The sequence below is a fragment of the Mirounga leonina genome, unplaced genomic scaffold (genome assembly GCF_011800145.1).
Source record: "Mirounga leonina isolate KUSES-001 unplaced genomic scaffold, KU_Mleo_1.0 Mir_152, whole genome shotgun sequence".
Classification (NCBI taxonomy): Eukaryota; Metazoa; Chordata; class Mammalia; order Carnivora; family Phocidae; genus Mirounga; species Mirounga leonina.
In genome coordinates, this window is record NW_023270380.1 from 10,202,278 (window position 1) to 10,226,116 (window position 23,839).

The 23,839-nt window shown below is 39.7% G+C and overlaps 1 protein-coding gene across 3 annotated transcripts; it reads left to right on the forward strand.

Moving 5' to 3' along the window:
• The first annotated feature begins 47 nt into the window (after nucleotides 1–47).
• On the forward strand, nucleotides 48–21,011 carry ZNF248 (zinc finger protein 248). Of its 3 annotated transcripts, XM_035008538.1 has the most exons (7): nucleotides 50–145; nucleotides 932–1,003; nucleotides 1,736–1,837; nucleotides 1,938–1,979; nucleotides 11,477–11,603; nucleotides 11,888–11,983; nucleotides 16,596–21,011. In XM_035008538.1, the coding sequence occupies exons 4-7, from the start codon at nucleotides 1,965–1,967 to the stop codon at nucleotides 18,092–18,094; spliced, it is 1,737 nt and encodes a 578-aa protein (XP_034864429.1). In that variant the 5' UTR covers nucleotides 50–145; nucleotides 932–1,003; nucleotides 1,736–1,837; nucleotides 1,938–1,964; the 3' UTR covers nucleotides 18,095–21,011. The 3 variants fall into 3 exon arrangements, with proteins under 3 accessions (XP_034864430.1, XP_034864429.1, XP_034864431.1); XM_035008539.1 differs by lacking the exon at nucleotides 932–1,003 and having other exon boundaries at nucleotides 48–145; XM_035008540.1 differs by lacking the exon at nucleotides 50–145 and having other exon boundaries at nucleotides 473–1,837; nucleotides 16,599–21,011.
• The last annotated feature ends 2,828 nt before the right edge of the window (nucleotides 21,012–23,839 follow it).

A 23,839-nucleotide genomic window follows, 5' to 3' on the forward strand; every position in this document is an offset into this window, starting at 1 on the left:
CCAGCTACCCGCCGCCGCCGCGCCGCTCCCTCCGTCTGCGCATGTGCATCCCCGCCTTCTCCTCCCGGCTCGTCCGTCCCCGGCCTCCAGCCCCTCGTGGGAAACCTTCCCTGGCTTCCGGGTCCACGCGGCGAGGGAACTGCGGGTGAGCCCCGGGGGGTGGGGGCGTGGGCCGAGAGGGCCCTGCGCGGCTCGGGGGTCCGGCGGGGGCGGCGGTGCCGGGTGGTGGGTAGGAGCTCCGCGGACACCGGAGCGACCCCAGGCGTCTGCGGCGCCTACAGAGTTGAAGGGACGGCGGGCGGGGGCGTCTCTAAGGGACCAGGGTCCCGCGTGGGAACGTGGGCTCTCGGGCTCGGAGGGTCCGCCGGTGTCCAGCCCCAGCGCTAAGCTGGCTGCGCCGTCGTGCGGCCGCGGGTGGGGAGTGCGCGTGCGTGACGTGTGCGCTGGGCCCACGGGGAGGGGGTGGGGGCTCCGGGGAGGAGTGAGTGCGCGTGCGCGACGTGCGTGCGCGCTTGACGTTGTGACGTGTGTGCGTGCGTCGTATGTGCGCCGGGCTTACTAGGAGGGGCGCGGTTGTAGGAGAACCAGGCAGGGCGTCAGATGTGAATGAATTGCTCTGACCGAGTAGTTGACATGCGGCTCGGTCTCCTTATCTGTAAAGTGTGGATATCAGTAATTCTTGCGGCATGGCATTGTTCTGAGCACTCACATTTTGCTAGCTGTTATTGTATTTGTTTGTTACGTATGTAATACATGCGGCTGGAGCTTGGACAAGTCTCTAGGGCCTTCATTGCTCAGTTAACTCATTTGTGCAATGGAAGAGGGAAGAGGCTGGACTAGCTAGCCACCAAGGCCCTTTCCTGGCTCTAACATTCCCCAGGTCCCCAGTTATTATTTATTATGTATTCATTTGTTATTTGTTATGTATAAGCATGACAGTATCCTGAAGCCATCGAAGTCTGTGTGACGGTGGAAGGTCTGGGACAAATTTAAGAAGAGCGAGGTGAGCTGGAGCTGAGAGGGGTGGGCACGCAGGCTACACAGGAGATGTGACCTCTTTAGAGAGTTTGTGAGGGCATGGTCGGGAATGAAAGGCTCACCAGCCATAGCGAAGGAAATTCTGTCCTCACCCCTCCCCGAACACCCCCTACTCCCCTTATTTTCCGTTCAGTATTTCCCATTGTTGATGGCATCTAGAAAAATGCTGAGAATGGCATCTAGAAAGATGCTGAGGTTCCCGCTCTCCTGGCTTTATAGACGCGCAGGATGGTAGTGCAGGCAAGAGGTTATCTGCTTTGACCTTATTTGAAAAATGAAAAAAGGATTTTGAGTCTGAGAAGGTGACTGACGGAGATCATGCAGTTTGTTAGTTGCAGAACCATGGTTAAAAGTCAGGTCTGCAAATTCCCAAGCCCCTGCCCGTTTTGTCACTGTTAAGTCAAAGATAGTTTCTTAATTAAAAGACCTTTTAAAAGTTGTAAGAAGGTTAGAACAAACATTAAACAATTTTTTATCTTGCCTTAAACACCCCCATCTCTTTTTTTCAGAGGTGTCTTGGATTATCTGACCTCAAGGGATTCATAGTGTTAACAGGAAAACAGATTAACAATGTGACTTGAGATTTTTAATTTTTCCCTACCACATCAGTTCTGACAAATCCATAGTGTTTCCTCCTTTAGGTTACTGTTAAATGTTAAACTCATCTTCTCATGTTTTTAATTTTTCTGTGTCACAGAACCTAAATTGGTAATAAATCAATAAGAAACAAATGTTTACATTCACTCAGTGAAAAGTATCATGTCTAAGCTCAACATATATCGGAGCCACACATGGACACGTAAGTATCTTGTATGTGGAGCTGTGTAGGCAGGTAAATCCAGGAACTGCAAGGCAGGCCAAGTCTCTCCTAACTTCCTTCTTCCTTCCTTTTTCCTCAGCTCTCCCTCCTTCACTAAGAGCAGAAAATGAACAGATCCCAGGTGAGCTTTTTGTTTGTTTATTCCCACTTTGTTTTAAAATGGGTATTCTAAAGTTTGTAAGGATTCATATTTTTACGAGAAAAGAGAACTACGCAAGAATTACTTGAAGGGAAATATGTCGAGAGTAGCAAATTCAAAGAGTTGGTAGAATTAGATGTAGGACTCTTAATTTTACGGAGTTGTGCAAGTTGTAAAATTTTCTCTGATCTTTCTAATCAAAACACTGAAATTGCCTGTAATCATCTGATAGACACAGCACCGTGCCAAAGATGTGTGGATGCTTTTCAGGGGACCAAAAGTGAGGTTTGAGTAGACAGCTCTCTCATGGTCCTGCTTAATCCAGGAATGAGACTTTGAAGATCTGGCAGAATGGAGGGACCGGACATCCTCCAGATAACTCTCCATGACTGTTTGCGTCAGCTTGTTTGTATTTCTAGCTTGAGTAGCAGACTGTTCTGGTTTTGGTCTCTGCATTTCTCATTTGCATTTCAACCTCATGAATGCATTCTTGCTCCTTCACCACCACCACTCACCTGAAGCAGTTCTGGAAAAGGCCACCAAATTGTAGTCAAATCCAGTTTTTGTCTTTGTCTTACTTGACCTACCTATGGCGTAGTCCTCAGTCTCTGTTGTCTCTGACATCTCCCTCCTAGCTCTCCTTTCTTAACTCTGCTACATTCCCTTCCTGTTCCTCACGAAGTTGTCTTTCCCTTTTGCCCCAGACGTTGCCTCTCCTTGGGTTTATTGCTTACCCATCCTTGGCTCACTGCTTTTTTCAGTCTATCTTTTTTCCTGACTGGTTTTGTCTCTCTTTTTTTTAAATAAAATACTTCTGAATTAGTAATTTATTAACATGGTTAAAAGGTTAAGTGATGTTCCCTCTAGGAAGGGTGACATTTATTTCTCATCTAAATGGAGACACTTCCACTGAGAATGAAAGAGGTTCTATAAAGTTATGACGGGACAACTGGCATATGTTGGGACAGTCCCAGACAAACTGGAATATAGGGTCATCCTGCTGTAGATATCTGTCTTTCTTGTTTGTCCTCCCAGTGTTTCTTTTTTCAGTTAAAGAATATTCTTGTATGCCCCCTACTTTTATTTAGAAGGGAATCCATCATCCTTAAGGCTTTTCAAACTTAGATGCACCTGTACCTCACTGGCATCCTGTTAAAATGCAGATTTTGATTTAGTGGATCTGGTGGGGCCCTGGGTTTTGCATTTCTAAAAAGCTCCCAGGTGAAACTGACTCTGCTGCTCAGGGAACCACACTTTGAGTAGCAAGTCTATACACAATTTTCCATTCTTTCTTTGCTTTTTTTCACTTTTTTCAGCCTGTCCCAGACATCTTTCTGTTAACAGAACATGGATTGCTTCTTTCTTTGTTATAACTGCACAGTAATTCAAGCATGAATGTTCCATTGTTTATTAAACTGGTGATTATTACTTATGAATTATTTCAAACCTTTTGCCACTACAAACCATATTCTAATGAATGACCTTGTACATATAGGTTTTTTCTCTCAGATAAATTCCCAGAAGTGCGTTGCCAGGTCAAAGGGTGAATATAATTGATACACTTGATCAGTTGGGATTATGGTATCATTTTGTGTCACTCCCATTGACCCTGAGTGAGTGCTGTTTTGTCCACAGCTTCTCCCATAGAACATGTGGTTCAACTTCGGGAATTTTGGCAATGGATAGATAAAAAGTGGTATTTTATAAAGTTTGTATTTGCAATTTTTTAAACTATGAGTGAGGTTAAATTTCTTTTTCATGTATCTGAAAGATGTATTTATGTTTCTGTGAACCCTCTGTTCATATCTTTTGCCCATTTTGCTCTTAGGTTTCTGGCTTTTTTTTTTTCTTCTTTGGTGTCTAGCTCTTTATATATTAGACATACTAATGCTTGTCTGTTATATAGGTTGCAAACTATTATTTTATGGTATATAATTTATATTTTGATAATTGACCCTGGTGTTTTCTCCCCCATGCAGGTATTCTGTTTCAGGATACCATGTTTCACTTAGTCGTTACCTTAAGCTCCCCTTGGCTGTGACAATTTCTCAGACTTTCCTTGTTTTTGATAACCTTGGCAGTTTTGAGGAGTACATTCAGTTGTTTTGTAGGATGTCCCTCAATTGGGAATTGTCTGCTGTTGTTTTCAATGTAAGACTGAGGTTATGGGCTTCTTGGAGGAAGACCACAGAGATATAACGTCATTTGGTCACATCATATCAAGGGTAAGTGTTGTTAACATGACTTATTACAGTGATGTATCACTGTTGATCACTTAGCTGAAGTAATGTGGTCACGAGTAGCAGTAAAGCTACTCTTTGTTTCCTCTGTTTTCATACTGTACTCTTTGGAAAGAAGTGGGAGTTACACGATACCTCCTTCCTGCTGGAGTATCTACATAAATTATCAGGAATTCTTCACAGGAGATTTTTCTGTTCTCTCCTATTTACTAATCCATTTATTTATATCAGCATGAATTCATGGATAGTTATTTTATATTTGGTTATAGTACAATGCTGCCTTGTTTTCTTTCGCTGCTCAAGTTATTCCAGGTTGGTTATTAAAAGCATCTTCTAGGGGCACGTGGGTGGCTGAGTCGGTTGAGTGTCTGACTCTTGATTTCGGCTCAGGTCATGATCTCAGGGTCCTGGTCTCTTTGCTGAGCGTGGAGCCTGCTTGAAATTCTCTCTTTCTCCCTCTGCTCCTCCCCCTGCTCATGCTCTCTTTCCCTCTCCTTCTCTCTCAAAAATAAGTAAATAAAATGTTTTAAAGGTACCTTTTGTTGGTTCCTGTGTCTTTTGACACACCCCGTTATTGTTTGAATACTTCTTCCTTCCTCCCTGTTAGTAGGTTTTCCAGGTTCATCTTACATCTTTCCTGCTTTAGAATTAGCCTTTTTTTTTTCTCTCTAAATAGCTCTGGTTCTTTTCATCGGAGCATAGTATGAGAAACCAAGATTGGGGGACTAGGTGTGTCTGCTGCTACTGGTGTGTCATTGCTCGCAGACCCTCCCAGCTAACTGAAAGAGGAAATACACGCGTATACTCTCTCATGTATATACAGGTGTCTGTAAATATTTCAGTATGTAACCATCTGTATATTAAGCTAAGTATTAGTTCACACTGTTGTCTCCCGTTGTAATCATTACCACATGGAACATTGTAACCTTCTCTCCTTGTTTGTCTGTAATCTCCACTCTAACAATGAGAATCCAGCTGACATCATCTGAATTTCATTTATTTGATAGTTCAATTCCAGAATACACATACATGATTTCAGAGTTGTTAACCCATGGACTCTTGATTCTTCCAGTTTGGGGCCATTATGAATTAAGGTGCTAGAAATATTCATGTGTAGGTTTTTAAGCAGACATAAGTTTTCAAACACATAGGGTGTGAAATTGCTGGGTCAGTTTTGTATGTATGTATGTATTTATGTATGTATGTATGTATGTATAGCTTTGCAAGAAATTGCCAAACTATTTTTTACAAAGGTGCTGTATCAGTTTGTGTTCCTACCAACTACAAATCAGAATCTTTGTTGTTCTGATTCTGGACCTGAAATGGTATTGTCATAATTTTGGATTTAAATTTTAATTTAACACATTCTAATAAATAATGTCATGTTGTCTGCATTTTCCCACTAATAGGTGATGTTGAGCATCTGTTCATATATATATTTGTTATCCTTATATCTTTGGTGAAATGTTTGTTCAGATCTTTTGCCCATTTTTCAATTGGGTCATTTGTTTTCTTCTTATGAAGCTTTAAGACTTCTTTTGTATTTTTTGGATGCAGATCCTTTATTAGATAATGTGTTGCAGATATTTTCTTCCAGTCTGTGCCTTGTCCTCTCATTTTCTTAGAAATGTCTTTAACAGAGCAGACGATTTTATTTTTAATAATATTCAACCTATGCTTCCCCCGCCCCCCATGGAATATGCTTTTTCTGTTGTATTTAAAAACTCATTACCAAATCTAGGGTCACAGAGATTTTTCTCCTATATTCTTTGTTCTGTATTTTCTTCTGAAGGTTTAAAGGTTTGCATTTTACATTTAGACCTCATATTCATTTTTAGTTAATCCTTGTGTAAGGTCTGTGTCTAGGTTGATTTCTTTTGCATGAGTGTCCAGTTGTTCAAGCACCATTTGTTGAAAGCCTATCTTTTCTCCTTTTATTGCCTTTATGCCTTTGTCAAAAAACATTTGACTCTATTTTGGTAGATCTATTCCTGGACGCTCTGTTCTGTTGATCTATGTGTCTCTCTCAGCACTAACACACTGTCTTGGTTACTGGTAGCTTTATAGTAACTCTTAAGATCAGGCAATGTGAATTCTCATTTTTCTTCCACATTGTGTTGGCTATTCTAGATCCTTTGTCTTTCTATATAAACTTCAGAATCATTTTGTCAATATCTGCAAAATAGCTGGGGGTTTTTATTTAGATTGTGTTGAATTTATAGATTAAGTTGGAAAGAATTGACATCTTAGGCATATTGAGTCTTCCTATTGATGAATATGGACTATCTCTCCATTTCTTAAGATCTTTGATTTCTTCCATCAAATGGTGTGTTTTTCTATATATACATATTGTGTTAGATTTTATACTTGAGTACCTTTTTTGGGGGTGCAATTGTAAATGGTATTTTCAGATATAGGAAAACAGTTGACTTTTTTTATTGACCTTGTATCCTGTGATGTTTTGATATTTCCTTATTACTTCCAGTAGATTTTTTTCTTTCTTTTTGTAAGTTACTTGAGATTTTCTACATAGATAATAATATTGACTTCAAATAAAGAGAATTTGTTTTTCCTTTCCAGTGATACACCCAATTGTCTCATCCCCTCCTCCCACCTACCTTCCCTCTGGTAATCACCAGTTTGTTCTCTATATTTGGGAGTCTCTTTTTTTGTTTCTTTTTTGCTTTGTTTTGTTTCTTAAATAGCACATATGAGTGAAATCATATATTTGTCTTTGACTTATTTCACTTAGTATTATACCCTCTAGATCCATCCATGTTGTTGGAATTGTCAAGATTTCATTCTTTTCTCTGGCTGAGTAATATTCCATTTTATACACACACACACCCCCCACATCTTCTTTATCCATCTTACCTACTGTAAATAGTGCTGCCATATAAATATCTTTTCCAGTCAGTGTTTTCCTTTTCTTTGGGTAAATACCTGGTAATGGAATTACTGGATTATAGGATAGTTCTATTTTTAATTTTTTGAGGAACCTCCACACTGTTTTCCATAATGGCTGAACCAGTTTTCATCCCCACCATCAGTACACAAGGGTTCCTTTTTCTTCACACTATCACCAACTCTTGTAATTTCTTTTTTTTGATTCTAACCATTCTGACAGGTGTGAGGTGATATCTCATTGTGGTTTTGATTTGAGTTTCTCTGGTGATTAGTGATGTTGAGCATCTCTTCATGTGTCTCTTGGTCATCTGAATGTCTTTTTTAGAAAATGTTTATTCAGGTCCTTTGCCCAGTTTTTGATCAGCTTATTTGGGGTTTTTTTGGTGTTGAGTTATATATTTTGGCTATCAAATCCTTAACGGATATATCATTTGCAAATATCTTCTCCCATTAGTAGGTTGTCTTTTTGTTTTATTGATGGTTACCTTTGCTGTGCAGAAGCTTTTTGTTTTGGTGTAGTCCCAAAGTTTGATTCTGCTTTTGTTTCCCTTCTCTTCAGAGACATATCTAGAAAGAAGTTGCTATGGCTGACGTCAAATAAGTTACTACCTGTGTGCTTTTCTAGGATTTTTACAGTTTCAGGTCTCACATTTAGGTCTTTAATTCATCTTGAGTTTATTTTTGTGTGTGGTGTAAGAAAGTGGTCCGGTTTCATTCTTTTGCATGTGGCTAGCTGTCCAGTTTTCCCAACACCATTTGTTGAAGAGACTGTCTTTTTCCTGTTGGATATTCTTGCCTCCTTTGTTGAAGATTAGCTGACCATATAACTGTTGGTTTATTTCTGGTCTCTCTGTTCTGTTCTACTTTTTTTTTTTTTTTTTTTAAAGATTTTATTTATTTATTTGACAGAGAGAGACACACAGCGAGAAAGGGAACACAAGCAGGGGGAGGGGGAGAGGGAGGAGCAGGCTTCCCGCGGAGCAGGGAGCCCGATGCAGGGCTTGAGCCCTGGACCCTGGGATCATGACCTGAGCCGAAGGCAGACGCCCAACGACTGAGCCACCCAGGCGCCCTTGTTCTATTCTACTTTGAATAGCCAGAGCAGTCTTAGGAAAAAAAAAACAAAGCTGGATTTGTTTCACAAATTGATCAGTCCCGGATTTCCAGATATACTACAAAGCTATAGTAATCAAAACAGTATGGTACTGGCACAAAAATAGATAATGAAACAGGATACAGAGCCAATCACATATGTATTATTTCTGGTTTTGGTTTGGTTTGGTTTGGTTTGGTTTTGGTCTTACTGCACTACCTAGGACTTCTAGTACAGAGTTGAATAGGAGCATTGAGGTAAGACATCCTCACCCTATTCCTGCCCTTAGGGGAGAAGTGTCCAGTCTCTTAACATTAAATATGATGTTAGCTGTAAGGTTTTTGTGGATGGTCTTTATCAAGCTGAGAGAATTCCCCCTATTCCTAGTGCACTGAGAATTTTCATCATGAATGGCTGTTAGATTTTGTCAAATGCTTTTTTTTCATCAATCGATTTGATCATGTAATTTTTCTTCTTATTGATGTGCTGGATTGTATTGATTGATTTTTTAATTATTATTAACATTAACCTGGCCTTCCATACCTGGAATAAATTCCACTTGGTTATGGTTTATAATTCATTGTATATATTGTCAGATTTGATTTGCCAATATTTGAGGATTTTTGTGTCTATGCTAATGGGAGCTATTGGTCTTTAGTTTCTCATGTCTTTATCTAGTTTTGGAATCAGGGTAATGTTGGCCCTATAATATGAGTTTGGAAGTGTTATTTACTGCAGGAGATTGTGGAGAATTAGTATTTTTCCCCTAAATGTTTAGTAGAATTCACTAGTGACACCATTTGAGCTTAGTACTTTGTATTTTGGGAGTGATTTGACTAGTAATTCAATTTTGTTTTTAACAGATACAGATCTGTTCAGGTTATCTATTTCTCCTTGTATGAATTGGTAGCTGTGTCTTGTAAGGAATTTATCCATTTCAACTAAGTTAATTTTTCAGGAATAGAATTGTTTGTAGTATTCTCTTATTATTTTAATGTCCTTAGGATCAGTAGTGTTGACCTTTCATTTCTGAGATTCACAATTTGTTTCTTTTCTCTTTTTTCTTGGTTAAGTTTTCTGGAAGTTTATTAATTTATTGATCTTTTCAAAGAAGCAGCTGTTGGTGTCATTAATTTTCTTTTTTTTTCATGTTTTCAATTTCATTGATTTATTCTAATATTTCCTTTATTTTGCTTGCTTTTGGCTTAATTTACTTTTCTTCTATAGTGTACTAAGATGGAAACTTAGGTTACAGATTTAAAATTTTTCTTTTCTAATATATACACTGCTATAAATTTCCCTCTATGTACTGCTTTCAATTCATCCCACAAATTTTGATAAGTGGTATTTTTATTTTAATTTCATGTACAATGTTTAAAAATTTCTTTCGAGACCTCTTTGAACTCTAGGTTATTTATAAGTGTGTTGTTTAATTTTCAAGTGTTCGAGTGATTTCCCAGATATCTCTTGTTTATTGATTTCTATTCCATTGTAGTCAGAGAATGTACTTTGTATGATAGCTATTGTTTTAAATTTGTTAAGATGTGTTTTGTGGCCAAGACTATGGTCTGTCATGGTGAATGTTACATATGAGCTAGAATAGAATGATAAAATGTGTGTTTTATTGTTTCGGATAGGGTATTCTGTAACTGTCAATTAGATCATGTTGATGGATAGTGTGGTTCAGATCATCTTTATACTTACTGATTTTCTGCCTCCTTGATCTCTCAGTATTGACAGAGGAGTGTTGAAGCCTCCCAACTAGGATTATAAATTTATGTATTTCTCCTTTCAGTTCTATCAGTTTTGGAGGTATGTATTTTGGTACCCTTTAGTTAGATACATACATGTTTTGATACTCTTGTTAGATTGATATATGTTTTCTCTACTAGGTTTTTGAACCCATTTAATGAGTTCTTAATTCCAGTGTTGTATTTCTCAGCTCTAGAATGCCCATTTTATCTATGTCTGTATACACATCTATCAGAGGTCCCCAAGACCATCCCCAGGCTCAGTGACTTACTATACTAGGGTGACTCAGCAAGTGGTTCTCCTTATGGCTATGACTTATTAAAGTGCAAGAAGGTAAAGCAGAATCAATAAGGGGAAAAGGTGCACACAGAGCATAGTTGAGAGGAAGCCAGGAGCAAACTTCTAAGAGTTTTCTCCCAAATCTAGCAATGAGATTGACAACAAACTTGAAATGTCTGCCACGGAAGCTCAGTAGACACCCAGGGCTCAATGTTTTTATTCGGGAGCTGATCACATTGGTACTCTCTGCTTGGCACAGAAACTTCCAGACTTAGAAGGAATGCATGTGTGCAGTATAAACCATATTGCTTACACAAACAGTTTAGGCTTAGTGAACCATTCTTATTAGGGAATTTAAGTTCCCAGATGCCAGCCAAGGGATACCCTCATAGCAGCAGACCTTTCAAAGCAGACCAGTCTCAGCCTGCTCTAGTAATTTTTTTCTGCACAGTACACATACCATATATCCATTGAACTTCTCCCAATTATTTTGTTCATATTTTCCTGTTTTATTGAACATATTAATCATAATCCATTTTGAAGTTCTTGTTTATTATTTCCAGTATTTGGATCCCCTTTGGTCTGCTTTGTCTGTTTTATTGTCTATTTTTTATATCATATAAATGATAATATTAAAGAACTAATTTTTTCTTGGTCTGCTTTCCTTTGCAGTCTGCCGTGTGCATCCCGCTAGCTCTTGTGTATAACTTAATAAATGTTGGGCGCCTGGGTGGCTCAGTTGGTTAAGCGACTGCCTTTGGCTCAGGTCATGATCCTGGAGTCCCGGGATCGAGTCCCTCATCGGGCTCCTTGCTCAGCAGGAAGTCTGCTTCTCCCAGTGACCCTCCCCCCTCTCAGGCTCTTTCTCTCTATCTCATTCTCTCTCAAATAAATAAATAAAATCTTAAAAAAAAAAAACTTAATAAATGTTAATGTATATGTCTCCTCATCAGATCATAAGCACTTTGAGAACAGGAATGGTGTTTGTTTTCATCAGTAGTGTTTGCAGCAAGGGGAACAGTTCTAAGCCTTTAGTGGGAACGTGGTTTGTACGAGATATTTCTTTTATCCTACAGAGTAAGTTAACACAAAAGAAGGCATCCTATCTGTCAGTTTTTAGCAAACTCTAAAGAGATTAGCCCTTTTAAATTTCTTCCATGTCATATAGTTCTGACGGCTTCATATAGAAAAGGATTATACCATTACAGGAACAAGTGTCATTCAAAGATGTATGTGTGGACTTCACTCAGGAAGAGTGGTATCTGCTGGATCCTGCTCAGAAGATACTATACAGAGATGTGATTCTAGAAAATTACAGCCATTTTGTCTCAGTAGGTAAGAATTGTTTTTCCTTGTGACTACCCTTAGCATGCATTTCTAGTTGTTGAAACAGGAACTGCCTGTGGAATTTTGATCGATGCTTGAGATTCAAGGCCCTGAGATGACCAGTCTCTCTGGCCACCATACAGAATGCTGTGTTCTTAACCTCCTCAGGGGTTGGTTCATTTGGGCATCTCCCTTGGGCAGCTCCTGAGGCTGTACCTTTCTTCCCCATCATTTTTCAGAGTCCCTGAAGCCAGGCTATTTAGCTATCATCTTGTATTATTTTTTCTCAACAGGATATTGCATTACTAAGCCAGAAGTGGTCTTCAAGATAGAGCAAGGAGAAGAGCCCTGGATATTAGAGGCAGGATTCCCAAGCCACTGCCATCAAGGTGAGTTAGTGAGTTCACAGGCAGGTGGAAAACAAGGGAATGAGATCTTAGGCCTTTGGTTTAGGGTTTATCACTTGTGAAATATTCTTCAGAAATTTCTTTTTTAAACTTTAGACCTTTGGGAGTGACAAAGGACAGTTGGCTCACATCTCCCTCCATTACCTTAATCACATTCCTCCACATGTCACTTTCCCCTCATAAATGCTTTCCTTTGTCCTATGATATTTTAGAGTGATTTACTAATACCTATAATGCAAACTGAGTTGGCTTCATCTTAGGTGATTTTTCTTGGTTAGCTTATCTTTTAAAATTGTTCACCTTCCCTCTATTCTCTTCGGACACCTTTTGTTACCTGGTGTGTATTCATGCTATACTTAACATATTCATTTAACAAATATGTGTTGGGTACCCACTATGATCCAGTTACGTTTTTAGGTAAAAGAATAATATCCCTTTTTCATGGAGTGTGTATTACAGTGAGGGACAAGAAGTATGTGTGTGTGTGCACATGCACAAGCATATGCGCGTGAACATGTACATACAGTATTTGTGGTGGTAAGCACTGTGGAGAGAGTTAAAACAGTGGGGACGGGGTGGAGAATAATGGCCTGTGCTAATGGGTAAGGAAGTCAGAGAAAGCCTGTTTGATGAGGTCCAAAGGAGGGATGAGACCCTAGTAAAGTGAAACTGTGAGCTGTTCCAGGCAGATGCCAAACTTCTCAGCGGTGTTCTTAGAGTGTTTGAAGAATGGCAAGGAGGCCATTGTGGCTGGAGGTGAATACGTGTTGGGGAGAGTGATAGGAGGTGATGTCATAAGTAGCATGGATCATGGTAATTTTATTTTGAGTGATGTGAGAAATCATTGTATTTTTTTTTTGAGTAAATTAAGTCAGATTAAATAATCAGATCTGATTTATAGTTTATGCACTAAATACAATCTGGTGGTTAGGTGGTGCTTAGGCACGAGCAAGGAAGGAATACCACTTAGGAGACTATTATATACTCCAGAGGAGAGAGGATAATCCTTAGGCGATGTTGGAAGTGCTGAGGAGTGGTAGGTTTGTATGTAGATCTTGAGGATGAGGCCAACAAGATTTGCTGTTGGATTGATAGTGTGGAAGAGAGCCAGGAGTCTAGTATGACTTGACTGATTTGTCTTAAGCAACTGGGTAAATCAGGGTGCCATTTACTGAGAGGAAATTAGATGATAGGGGACTTACGACATACCTAAACTTGGACACGAGAAGCTGGAGAGAACTGCTAGAGCCCAGGCTGTGTGTTGAAAAGGATGTTGGTTCGTGGCTGAGGCCAGAGCCAGTAGGGCCCGTGTGCGAGGCGTCAGCTGTGGGTGGTGGTAAAGGCACAAGGTTGGCTGAGAGCTTCCAGGTCGGAGGTTGGTGGACTTTTATATAAAGACAGTAGCACATATTTTAGGTCTGGTGGGTCACATGCGGTCTGGGTGTGATCCCTCCTCCTCCACTTCCTCCTCCTCCTCTTGCCTGGTTCTCCTTTTCCCTCTCCTCCCCTCTTTCTTCTTCCCGCTCACTCCTCCCTACTGCCTCTTCTGTCTTTTCCCTCTAAAAATGTAAAAAACAGTTGTAGTTCAAGGACCTTTGCTCAGCAGTCATAGTTTGCAGACTCCTAGAAAGTGGTGGTTTGCACATGAGATCAGTGGTCCTGGAACAATTCTTCTTTTACGAGGCCTGAAAATCTATTAAATCTCATCACAAGAGGAGCTTGAGGAACAGTCTGAGTACTATGAAAACCGGAGAGCCTGGTTTCTCAGGAATCCGGTAAGGAATATCCTAGCGTCCTATTACTATCTTACATGGCAGCTCCGGGATCAGTGCACTAAACCCATTATCCCCTATTGCTAGTGTCCTTATACTCCGGGGTCGCTTACCTTTCAAAACCAGCTTTCACGTCTCTTTGTTTTCTCACTTCTCACTGATCCCACTCAAAACCAGAACTGTGTGTTCTCTCTTTCCTGGCTTGATCTAATCCCTAAATGATTTTTATTTTCTTACCTGAAGCATCCGATTTATCTTTCACTAGCTTGGCAAAGTTGCTACTTACTAAGAAATGAAATTAAAATTAAAGTCTCCTTTCATTGACTATTATAATGTGGTCCTCCTATTCTACCTGTCTCGTTTCTTTTCTCTCTGCTCTCCAGAATTTCCTCTAAACCCCATACTGTCTTGTATCTTAAATTTCGTGTATAAATGCTTTCTCTTCTATCTACAGCTTTCATTCTTGTTTACTTTGCTTCTCAGATACTTAATATTGTATGTGTAAAGTGTTTAAACATTGAGTGGTGCATAGTAATGGCTTGTTATCTCATTTATTTTAAATTAGAGCTCATTTTTTTTCCCTGTAATTTAAATAACCCATATTTTATGACCCTAACCCACTAGTGGCTATATCCTCAAAACTCAGAACTAATCATATTACTCTTGCTTAGGGTTTCTTTCTTTATTGAGATTTTGTTTTCCCACAGAGAAGGCCCTTTCTTTTCCTAATTCTGATAGTTTACTAATTACTTTTTTGATTAACTGTGAAGCCAAGTTTGGAAGAGATCACTCTTTTTCATCCATTCAGAAAGCATCCCGTAGTACTTTTCCAAAAAGCACATTCCCATTTTGTCCTCGTGTATTACAGTTCATCACGTACAGGTTGGAAATAATTCATATGCACATTGCATTTATGAATTATTCATGTTCTGTCTCTTTTGTGAGGTCAGAGGAAGCAGGATTTTGGTAACACCTGCCAAGAGCTAGACTGTGGTCTTGACAAAGGGTGTAGCATTGAGCAAAGAACTTCATCACCAAATTATGGTGAATTTTACAGGCAGTAAACTTTTAAAGACAGTGAGTGAAGGCTGAAAGTGGTTGGGGTGTTGCAGTGTTTGTTGGCATTTATTCTTTTATTATTATTTTTTTGGCTTGTTTTCAATGAAAGAAAGCAGCATTTCCGGAAGGATGTCCAGGTTCCAGGAAGAGCCAGGGCTGGAATGCAGTTTGCATTGTGTTTCTGGGAGTGAGTGGTTTATGAGAGGCCCATCTGGAGCTGTACAGAAATACTGTTACTTGGACATGTGATGTGGTGGCTTGGACACTTAACTGTGAATCCAGTTGGTGGAAAGTTTGTTTTGTATTGATTTGTTTTTGCTGGCTAGTAATTACTACTATTTGGCCCTTGGAGCAGTGGGCTCAGGACTGCCATCGAAGTTTTTTCTCACGTGATTGACACTGTTGCATTGGGTAGCAACAGTGAAGCACAGCCAAGGATTGTTCTGATAAAGTTTACCAAAGGTCTCAGAACCGTGTAGAGAAACATGATCCTTATGGGTCTCACTAGTAGGTAAAAACTACAGATGAGGCTAGATAAAAAAGCAGAAAACCTTGATACAAAAGATAAACCTAGGTATAATAGCAGACTTAAAGATCAACATTGCCTCAGACATAAAATGGCTTTGGGGAGAAGTAATCCAGCAGATTGAAGTGAATCAATGTATGACTTGATGGTCAGGACAGATTCATTAGCAGCTGTGAGAAAACAAAGTGAACCTGGTCCTTCGGCAGAGATGGCCTGCCCCTCATCTGTTTTGTATTTCCTTTTGGATATTTGTGGTGTAGTGAATCTCAGCTAGATGGAGAGTGAGAGTCTGAGGTAAAGCAGTGTTCCTTAAAAAATGAGGAAGGAGGCGCTTTCAGAAATTTATGTTGATTCTTATAAATCAAATGGAGGGGAAAAAAGGACTGGCAACATGCATACTAGTGAGAATCCTACTGTAGTAGTCAAGCTGTGAGAGGATAAGGACATGAACCGTGATGTCTCTGAATTCTTCCTCTACTGATTCTCAGTCTATTTGTAGTTTATTTTTTATTTTAAAAGCTCCCTTGTTGAATTCTCCAATTTTCTGAGTTTCCTGCTTTCTAAGTGGACACCTTTCAGAAAATCTCTAATCCTTGCTCACTGTGTATCTTGATTTTATTTCACTTTCTCTAGCCTGCGTCTTACAGCATGTAAAAAAAAATAATTATTTCTTATAAAATAAGTTAAAAGAAAGATGCTGGGCTATAGGACTTCTTGGTTGAACCCGAGGAAGTTTGGTGTTGGTGCGCAGAGTAGAATCATGTGCTCCAGCCAGAATCCTACCCCAGGAATCTGTATATGAGGGGATTAGGACGGAACTGTTCTGTCTCCACCACACATAGTTCATCCTCTGAAAGCCATGTCCACTAGTCTCCACATCACTTTATTTAGTGTTCAGTGTCTCTGTCTGGCTCACCTCATTCTCTGAGTTTCCCGAGTCAGCCACTCCCAGCTCCCTGTGTTTTGAATTTTCACCCTTTTCCGTCCAGTTTTGAAGGTTTTATATTTAAAATGTTAAATGTCCTTGCCAGTTTCCATTCCCTGTTTCCACTGCAGCATGTATTTACTTTCCACTGAGACCAGGAGGATAAAGGAAACCTTTGCTTGGTTTTAGTTCACACCAGGAAACTGAGCCTAAAACAAAAGAATCGACTACATAAAAGGGCATTTGTGTGAGTTTAGTCCCATTAGAAGTGTACTAGGATTCATAAGATGTGGTTATTTTTCTCATTTCTAGAAGACTGGAAAGTTGATGACCTGATAGAGAGCAGCCAGGACAATGAAGACGAACATTTTTGGCAACTTGCTTTCACCACCAACAAAACGTTAAATGTAGATAGTGGTGATAGAGTAAGAAAAGCTTTCAATCTGGGCACAGATTCTGTTCCTTCAAGAAATTTTCCATATAAGATATGTGACTCGTGTGAAATGAGTTTGAAAAATATTTCAGGCTTAATTATTAGTAGAAAAAGCTATTCTGGGAAGAAGCCTGATGAGTTTAATGTATATGAGAAATTGCTCCTTGATATTAAGCATGAGAAAACACCTCCTGGAGGGAAATGTTATAAATATAATCAAAAAAGGAATGTGCTCAATCATAGCCATGACCTCAGTCAGCCAATTTTTGACCTGCCTTCTGAGTATAATGAAAACGGACAAACCTTCCATGAGGAAGCGGCCTTTTTCACAAACAAGAAAATACAGATAGGAGAGACGCTCTGTAAATATAATGCATGTGGAAGAACCTTCATCCACAGTTTAGAACTCAGTTTATCTCAGAGAACTCATTTGGAGATGGAGCCATATGAATGCAATATTTGTGGGAAGTCCTTCTATACAGATTTAAGATTGGGACATCAGAGAACTCTTACAGGAGAGACTCCTTATGAATACAATGAATATGGGCAAACCTTCTGTGATAACTCAACTTTCATTATCCATCAGGGAACCTATACAAGAAAGATTCCCCATGAATATAAAGTAGGTCCTAAAACGTGGGAAAAGTCAACCCTCTTTAAACGTCAGATAGTACACATGGGCAAAAAACCTTATGAGCACAATGAAAATGGAAATAACTTCAACAAGAAGTCACATCTCACCCAGCTTCGAAGAGGTCACTCAGGAGAAAAAACCTTTGAATGTGGTGAATGTGGGAAAACATTCTGGGAGAAGTCAAACCTCACTCAACATCAAAGAACACACACAGGAGAGAAACCCTATGAATGTACGGAATGTGGGAAATCCTTTTGTCAGAAACCACACCTTACCAACCATCAGCGAACACATACAGGAGAAAAACCCTATGAATGTAAGCAATGTGGAAAAACGTTCTGTGTAAAGTCAAACCTCACGGAACATCAGAGAACACACACAGGGGAGAAACCATACGAATGTAATACATGTGGGAAATCCTTCTGCCACAGGTCAGCCCTAACTGTCCATCAGAGAACACACACAGGAGAGAAACCCTTTATGTGTAACGAATGTGGGAAGTCCTTCTGTGTGAAGTCAAACCTCATTGTTCATCAAAGAACTCACACAGGGGAGAAACCCTATAAATGTAACGAGTGTGGGAAAACCTTCTGTGAAAAATCAGCTCTCACTAAACATCAGAGAACTCACACAGGAGAGAAGCCCTATGAGTGTGATGGATGTGGGAAAACCTTCAGTCAGAGGTCGGTACTCACAAAACATCAGAGAATTCACACAAGGGTGAAAGCTCTCTCAACATCCTGATGTCCAGAAGCCTTCACATGCCCTCTCAAATTCTTACACCATTTTTAAAAATGAGAGAATGAAGCCCAAAGAATGCCTCATGTTACTAGAAAGCGATGTCTTACCATATTTCAGATAATTAATACTAGCATAAAACTTTACTGATATTTTGAATATGTGAAAGTTCTCAAGAAAAACTGAAACTTTTCATCAGAAAATTTATATTGAGGGGAAATTTATTCACTTAAAGAATGTGGTAGAAATCTTTGTCTAGAATTTGTTGTGTCATATTCCAGATGTGATACCAAATTTTATTGTAAATATAGTGGATGGTATTCATTCATACCCATATTCACAGTGGAATCTGAAGCTTAAAAAAAGTTGAATCGCAACAACATTAAACATTTATGAAGAGTCCCTGATGTTTGAAGGCCTGATGTGGGTATAGTAATATAGCAGAAGTTAGAGGTATGCTTGATTTGCATATTGGAGTCCAACATACTTGTGAAGAGAAAATATCCCTTAATTAAATAGCTATTATGGTCTATATTTATATCACCCACACTAAATACCACCAGTCTCTTTATAGGTTGATATAATTATATATGTATATATACGTATATGTAAATATATTTATACACATGTACCCACATGTATGCAGTGGTGTGTTAGAGTAAGCTCACACTGGCTTGCAGCTGCCGATGGTTAAATTTTCGGGAATTTTGTGAGCCGGTTGTTAAACATAGTTATTATTTAAAAATTAAATTATATTAAAAAGGTAATAAATACTCACACTCATCACTTCTTAATTACTTTATAACATTTTGCTCTTTGTTCTTTAGGTCACTTATATTATCAAGTCACATGGTAAAAATACCATCTAATGTGCTACTGCACATCTCTTCCCACCTCTGCACTCAGTGTCGTACTTCTGGTAGCTTGGCTTTAGTGGGAGCATTTATGCCCTGGAAATTGGCAAACTCTACAAACCGGGGTTTTTATTTTCTCAGAGAACCTGTTGTCAAATACTTACCAGCACACCACTGTGTATATATGAAAATATATCTGGACAATTTAAAGTACAAACTACATACCCCCTCTCCCATTTCCTGACATAAACAAATGGCTATGGCCATTATTGCTGAACTGCCTCTTCAGTAAAGAACCCCAAATTTGTTTTTGTGAGGTTTCTTAACTACCTCTGCACCAGTCTTAATTGTAAATACTACCTGAGTCTCTTTATCGTTTGGCCGGTATATGTTATTTTACAACCACATCACCAACCTTCCCTCTGATGTTGCTGGCAAATAGGAATTAGTATGGCCATTGTTACTGATCTACTACTACTTCCCAAAGAAGCCAAATAATATTTTTCTGAGGTTTTTCAGCTGCCTCTGGGGTCCTATAATGTTGTAAGTGCTGTTAATAACGGGGTTTAAATGAATTTTGCAAAGGTTAACATCATTTATGAACAGGAATACTCACTGCACTCCACAAATAAAAAATAGTGGTATGTACTCGAATGCCACTTTCTTACTCTTGGTATTTCATTGTTGTATCTATTTAGGCATGATCTGTTGTATGTGCCCCAGGAACTATGTATTTGTATTTAAAATAATAGGGTGTCATACACTGTCCCTGCCTCCTTTGTCCTACTGTTTTCCCACACCTCCTTGGAACACACTGATGAGCAGTTCCAAGAGACATTGCCCACCCACTACTCTGCTGCTTACTTGCTGGGCTCTGTTTTGTCTCTCTTTCCATTCTTCCCCCAGATGATTTAGGAGTAAATACAGATTAATCTAAGTTAATCGTGGAGATGCTATTCTAGTGATTCTGTTGAGATGTTTGGAAAATATTCTGCGGTACTTCTGGGAAAGATCTCAGTGATAAACTATTGTAACATGAGAAGACACAAGTAGAGATTGTCTCTCTTATGCTGGACTTTTTCATGTATGTATGTTATACCAAATTATAGCTTGTGGCCCTGAAGGGTAATAGCTTGAAGATAACAGTAGACAAAATGGGAAAAGCCTGGCTCAGACGTCACTGAGCTGCACAACTCCATCTGGACCTGTTCTTGGCTAGGACTTTCTGTTACTGTGGTAATAATAGTTGCTTATTTATCCTTAAGGCTATCTGTTACTTCTAGCTGAAGGCATTCCAGCTGGTACAGACAAGTACTTAGTTCTAAGTATTCATGTTCTATACAGTGATTTGGGGGAAGAATGACTTCTTTTGACAAGTTAATAGGATGATAGCTTTTGTATCAGCCCTGCTTCTAATGAAAAACAGAATTCTACCCCAACCAAGAGGATTGTAATGGTAGACGTATTACAGTGGTGTGGGCCAGAAACAAGGGATACTGAAGCACCTAGAGACTAGCATCACCCAGAAGCCGTGACCATTCTAACTCACAAAGGGGCAAAGGATGGAAAGAAACTAGTGTCACCAGAGCCCAATAAGAGTTGCTCTCATGGAGGAGAGACCATCTCCGAGGGGATATTGTCCCCACCAGCATTGTGGCACCGAATTGCTGGTGCCTCCCTTTGGAGAACCCAACCAGATGCGATCTGCAGGTTAGCCCAGGTGGGCACAGAGAAAGCGGAGAGAAGGTCTAGGTGGAGCCAATGGATAATAAGCAGCACGGTGTTTTTTTTTTTTTATTTCTGTAAACTCCTATGTAAAGTCTCAGTATTAGAAATAAACTTATTCTACTAGTTGAAAGTTAAGTATTTCTACTTCATTGTGCTTTTGTATTGTCACAAGTAAATTCCTTTTGGAAGTGAGCACTGTGGCAGGTATGTCTGTTGACATGCATGAAGCAGACATTATGTTAAATGATATTTTTCATATGTCCCTGTGTGGTGTTTCTTGTTACATGTGTTGTGAGATAAGCAGCTCTGTATTCTTCCAAATAAATAGCCAGTTGTCCCTGCGTTGTTTGATTAATTTACCCTTTTCCTTGTCCACTTGCTAGGGCATTTTTAGCATGTACTTAAATATTAGGTGTAGTGGCTGTTACTTTTTGTCTGCTTGAGGCAACTTTTCTACATTCTTCCCATAAGATAGCCCGTCCTTGTGAACACAAGAGTTGACATTTATCCCAGATGATACCATCTCTTCCTGGACCCGCATTTGTATTGATCCAGGAATGGTCATTTGTTACAAAATAGGCCAATGAGAACTTATCCTAGACTATTTTTTCACAAGTCATTGTGACCAGATAGTTTGTATCCTTGTTGCTGTCAGAAGTCCTATCAAGAAAATGTTTGCAAAGGAGAAGATGACGGCGATAAGTGCTGTAAAGTAAAATGAAAATAGGAAAAGTTGTCAGAAAGATGTTTCAGTCTACATAGCATGGAGAAGGGACGACCTCACTGGGAAGGCTACAGTGGAGGGAGTGAGCCATTTGGTTATCTGGGGAGAGAGAGAGAGAGAGAGAGAGAGAGTGTGTGTGTGTGTGTGTGTGTGTGTAATACATGTACATGTATAACCAACAATTTTAAGTACCTATGGTTTTGTTTCCTGAAACAGCACCCTAATTACCTGTAATACACTTTGATACTTTATTTTGTATTGTACCACATTCTGTTAAAAGAAATGCTTATTCCCATATACTAAACTGATTTCACAGCCAGTGATTGGGTCATCTCCCAGAACTTAAAAACTAATGCTGAAGTGCAAAATCAGAAAAGGAATGGCTGGGTCATAGGTATGGCCTTCTGAAATGACTAAGCGATTCACATTCTCAGTGCCTGGAAATTGTTTCCTGGTAAACTCTCTAGAACCTCTCTTTTGGGAATTAGGCCCATTTTCTGTGTGGAACTTGGCCTCCCCGTGCCTGATGTGCCCCGTCACTTCACATCCAGCCTGTACTTGGCAGGAAAAGGGAGAGCCATTGCCTCTGGAAAGGTTCAACCCCTGGGTATCCTAGATGCCCTCAACCATGCCGCTTGTTGCTCCCAGTAGGCACCTGCAGTTGTAGCTGCCCTTGCCCAACTCCTTCGTCCTTTGTGTTTTTGGGGAAGGCGTAGCCTGTTCTGATTCCCGTTATTTCCACAGAATCTTCATGTACCACTGAGTGACAGGACACTACGTAATCTCCTGCCTCCTTCCTCTTCCCCACCTGCCCCTCCTTTCAGACTCTGCACTTCCCCAGGCTTCTTTTTCAGACAATGAAGAACTGATATCTCCTCTTAGGCACTACTTTTTAAGAGCAAGGTCCCCTCAGATACTTGGGGAATTGGAAAAGTGATGCTGGATATCTTGCCGGCTCTACCATGTCTGGAGTCCATAGTTTGGGATGGTTGAGCCTCTCTGGTTCAGTTTCCTCATGTAAAAGATGGGAATAGTTATCCCCGTCTGAAAGAGCAGGCCTTAGTTTCAGCTTACTTGCAGTGACACACAGGCCAAAAATTCTCGTTTCACTCCCCCCACCCCCAACCCAAAGAAGTTCACATCCTCAGAGGACAGCAGGGGAGTTTAGAACTACTTGAACTCCAGCCCCTGGTGAAGGCTTATCCTGCTCTTTTGGGTCTCCAACCACATACTTTAAAATAGAAAAGGAACTTGGAGAAGCATGGCAACCATGACTAGGGCCCAGGGGCTAGTCGGACTTCCTTAGCCTTCCTAGGACTGGGTGCTCCTGTGCCAGTGGTCCATACCAGCTGCCCATGTTGGGGGAAGAGGGCATAAATATTCTAAGGAAAATATAACATGAGTCTTCTCCCCCGCCTCTCAATAGTTGCCTCTCCTAAAATAACTGGTGGTTTTTAGTTCAGCATGTATCCTAGGCCTTTTTCCATGCATTTTAATCCATATTTGTTTACCTCTGGAGAAGTTATAATAGACCGGACTCTTACGGGCATTTGACTTGGGCAAATCAGAAATACTGTCGGAATATTAAAATTGTATATTGCAAGCAAAAGTATCCATGCCATTTCCAAATGATATGTTGTTGCCTGGAGTTAGACAACTTTAAAGCTGTCATGCCCAGTGATTTGCAAAAGCTGTATTTGGGGCGCCTGGGTGGCTCAGTTGGTTAAGCGACTGCCTTTGGCTCAGGTCATGATCCTGGAGTCCCTGGATCGAGTCCCGCATCGGGCTCCCTGCTCAGCAAGGAACCTGCTTCTCCCTCTGACCCTCCCCCCTCTCATGTGCTCTCTCTCTCTCTCGTTCTCTTTGTCTCAAATAAATAAATAAAAAAAAAAACTTAAAAAAAAAAAGCTGTATTTGTAATTGCTACTGAAGAGAAATAAACCATGTAATTTTTAATAACCTATGGATGAACAACTATTGTTTATGTTTTGGGGGGTTTTTCCCTTACCAGATGATTCGGTGATTTGTGCAGGTATTATATATTATTATAGTTTAAAACATTTAAAAATTCTTATAAAATGTATCCACAAGTTTTAAAACTGCTAATGTTAGTGGTTGTGATGAAAAACATACCTGAACCTCAGTAACTTTAGAAGAGCAGATATTATGGAAGCCTGTGAAAAACTTTTACTTATGAAACAGCATGCTGTTAGTTTGGCAGGTAACAATGAAAAAGTAATCATGCTTAGAAAATATAAATAAAATGACTTTAATATTACACAGGAGTCATAGACTACGTTCTCTGAAATGTGTTCTTCAATTTTACTTATATGGGAAAATTAATAGTAATACTGCTCCCTGTTGTTCTCCATAGGTGGGTTATAGTTTTGTCTCTGGTTTTTGGTTTGGCTGCTTCTATTTCAGTGTTCTTTTTGGAAATACACA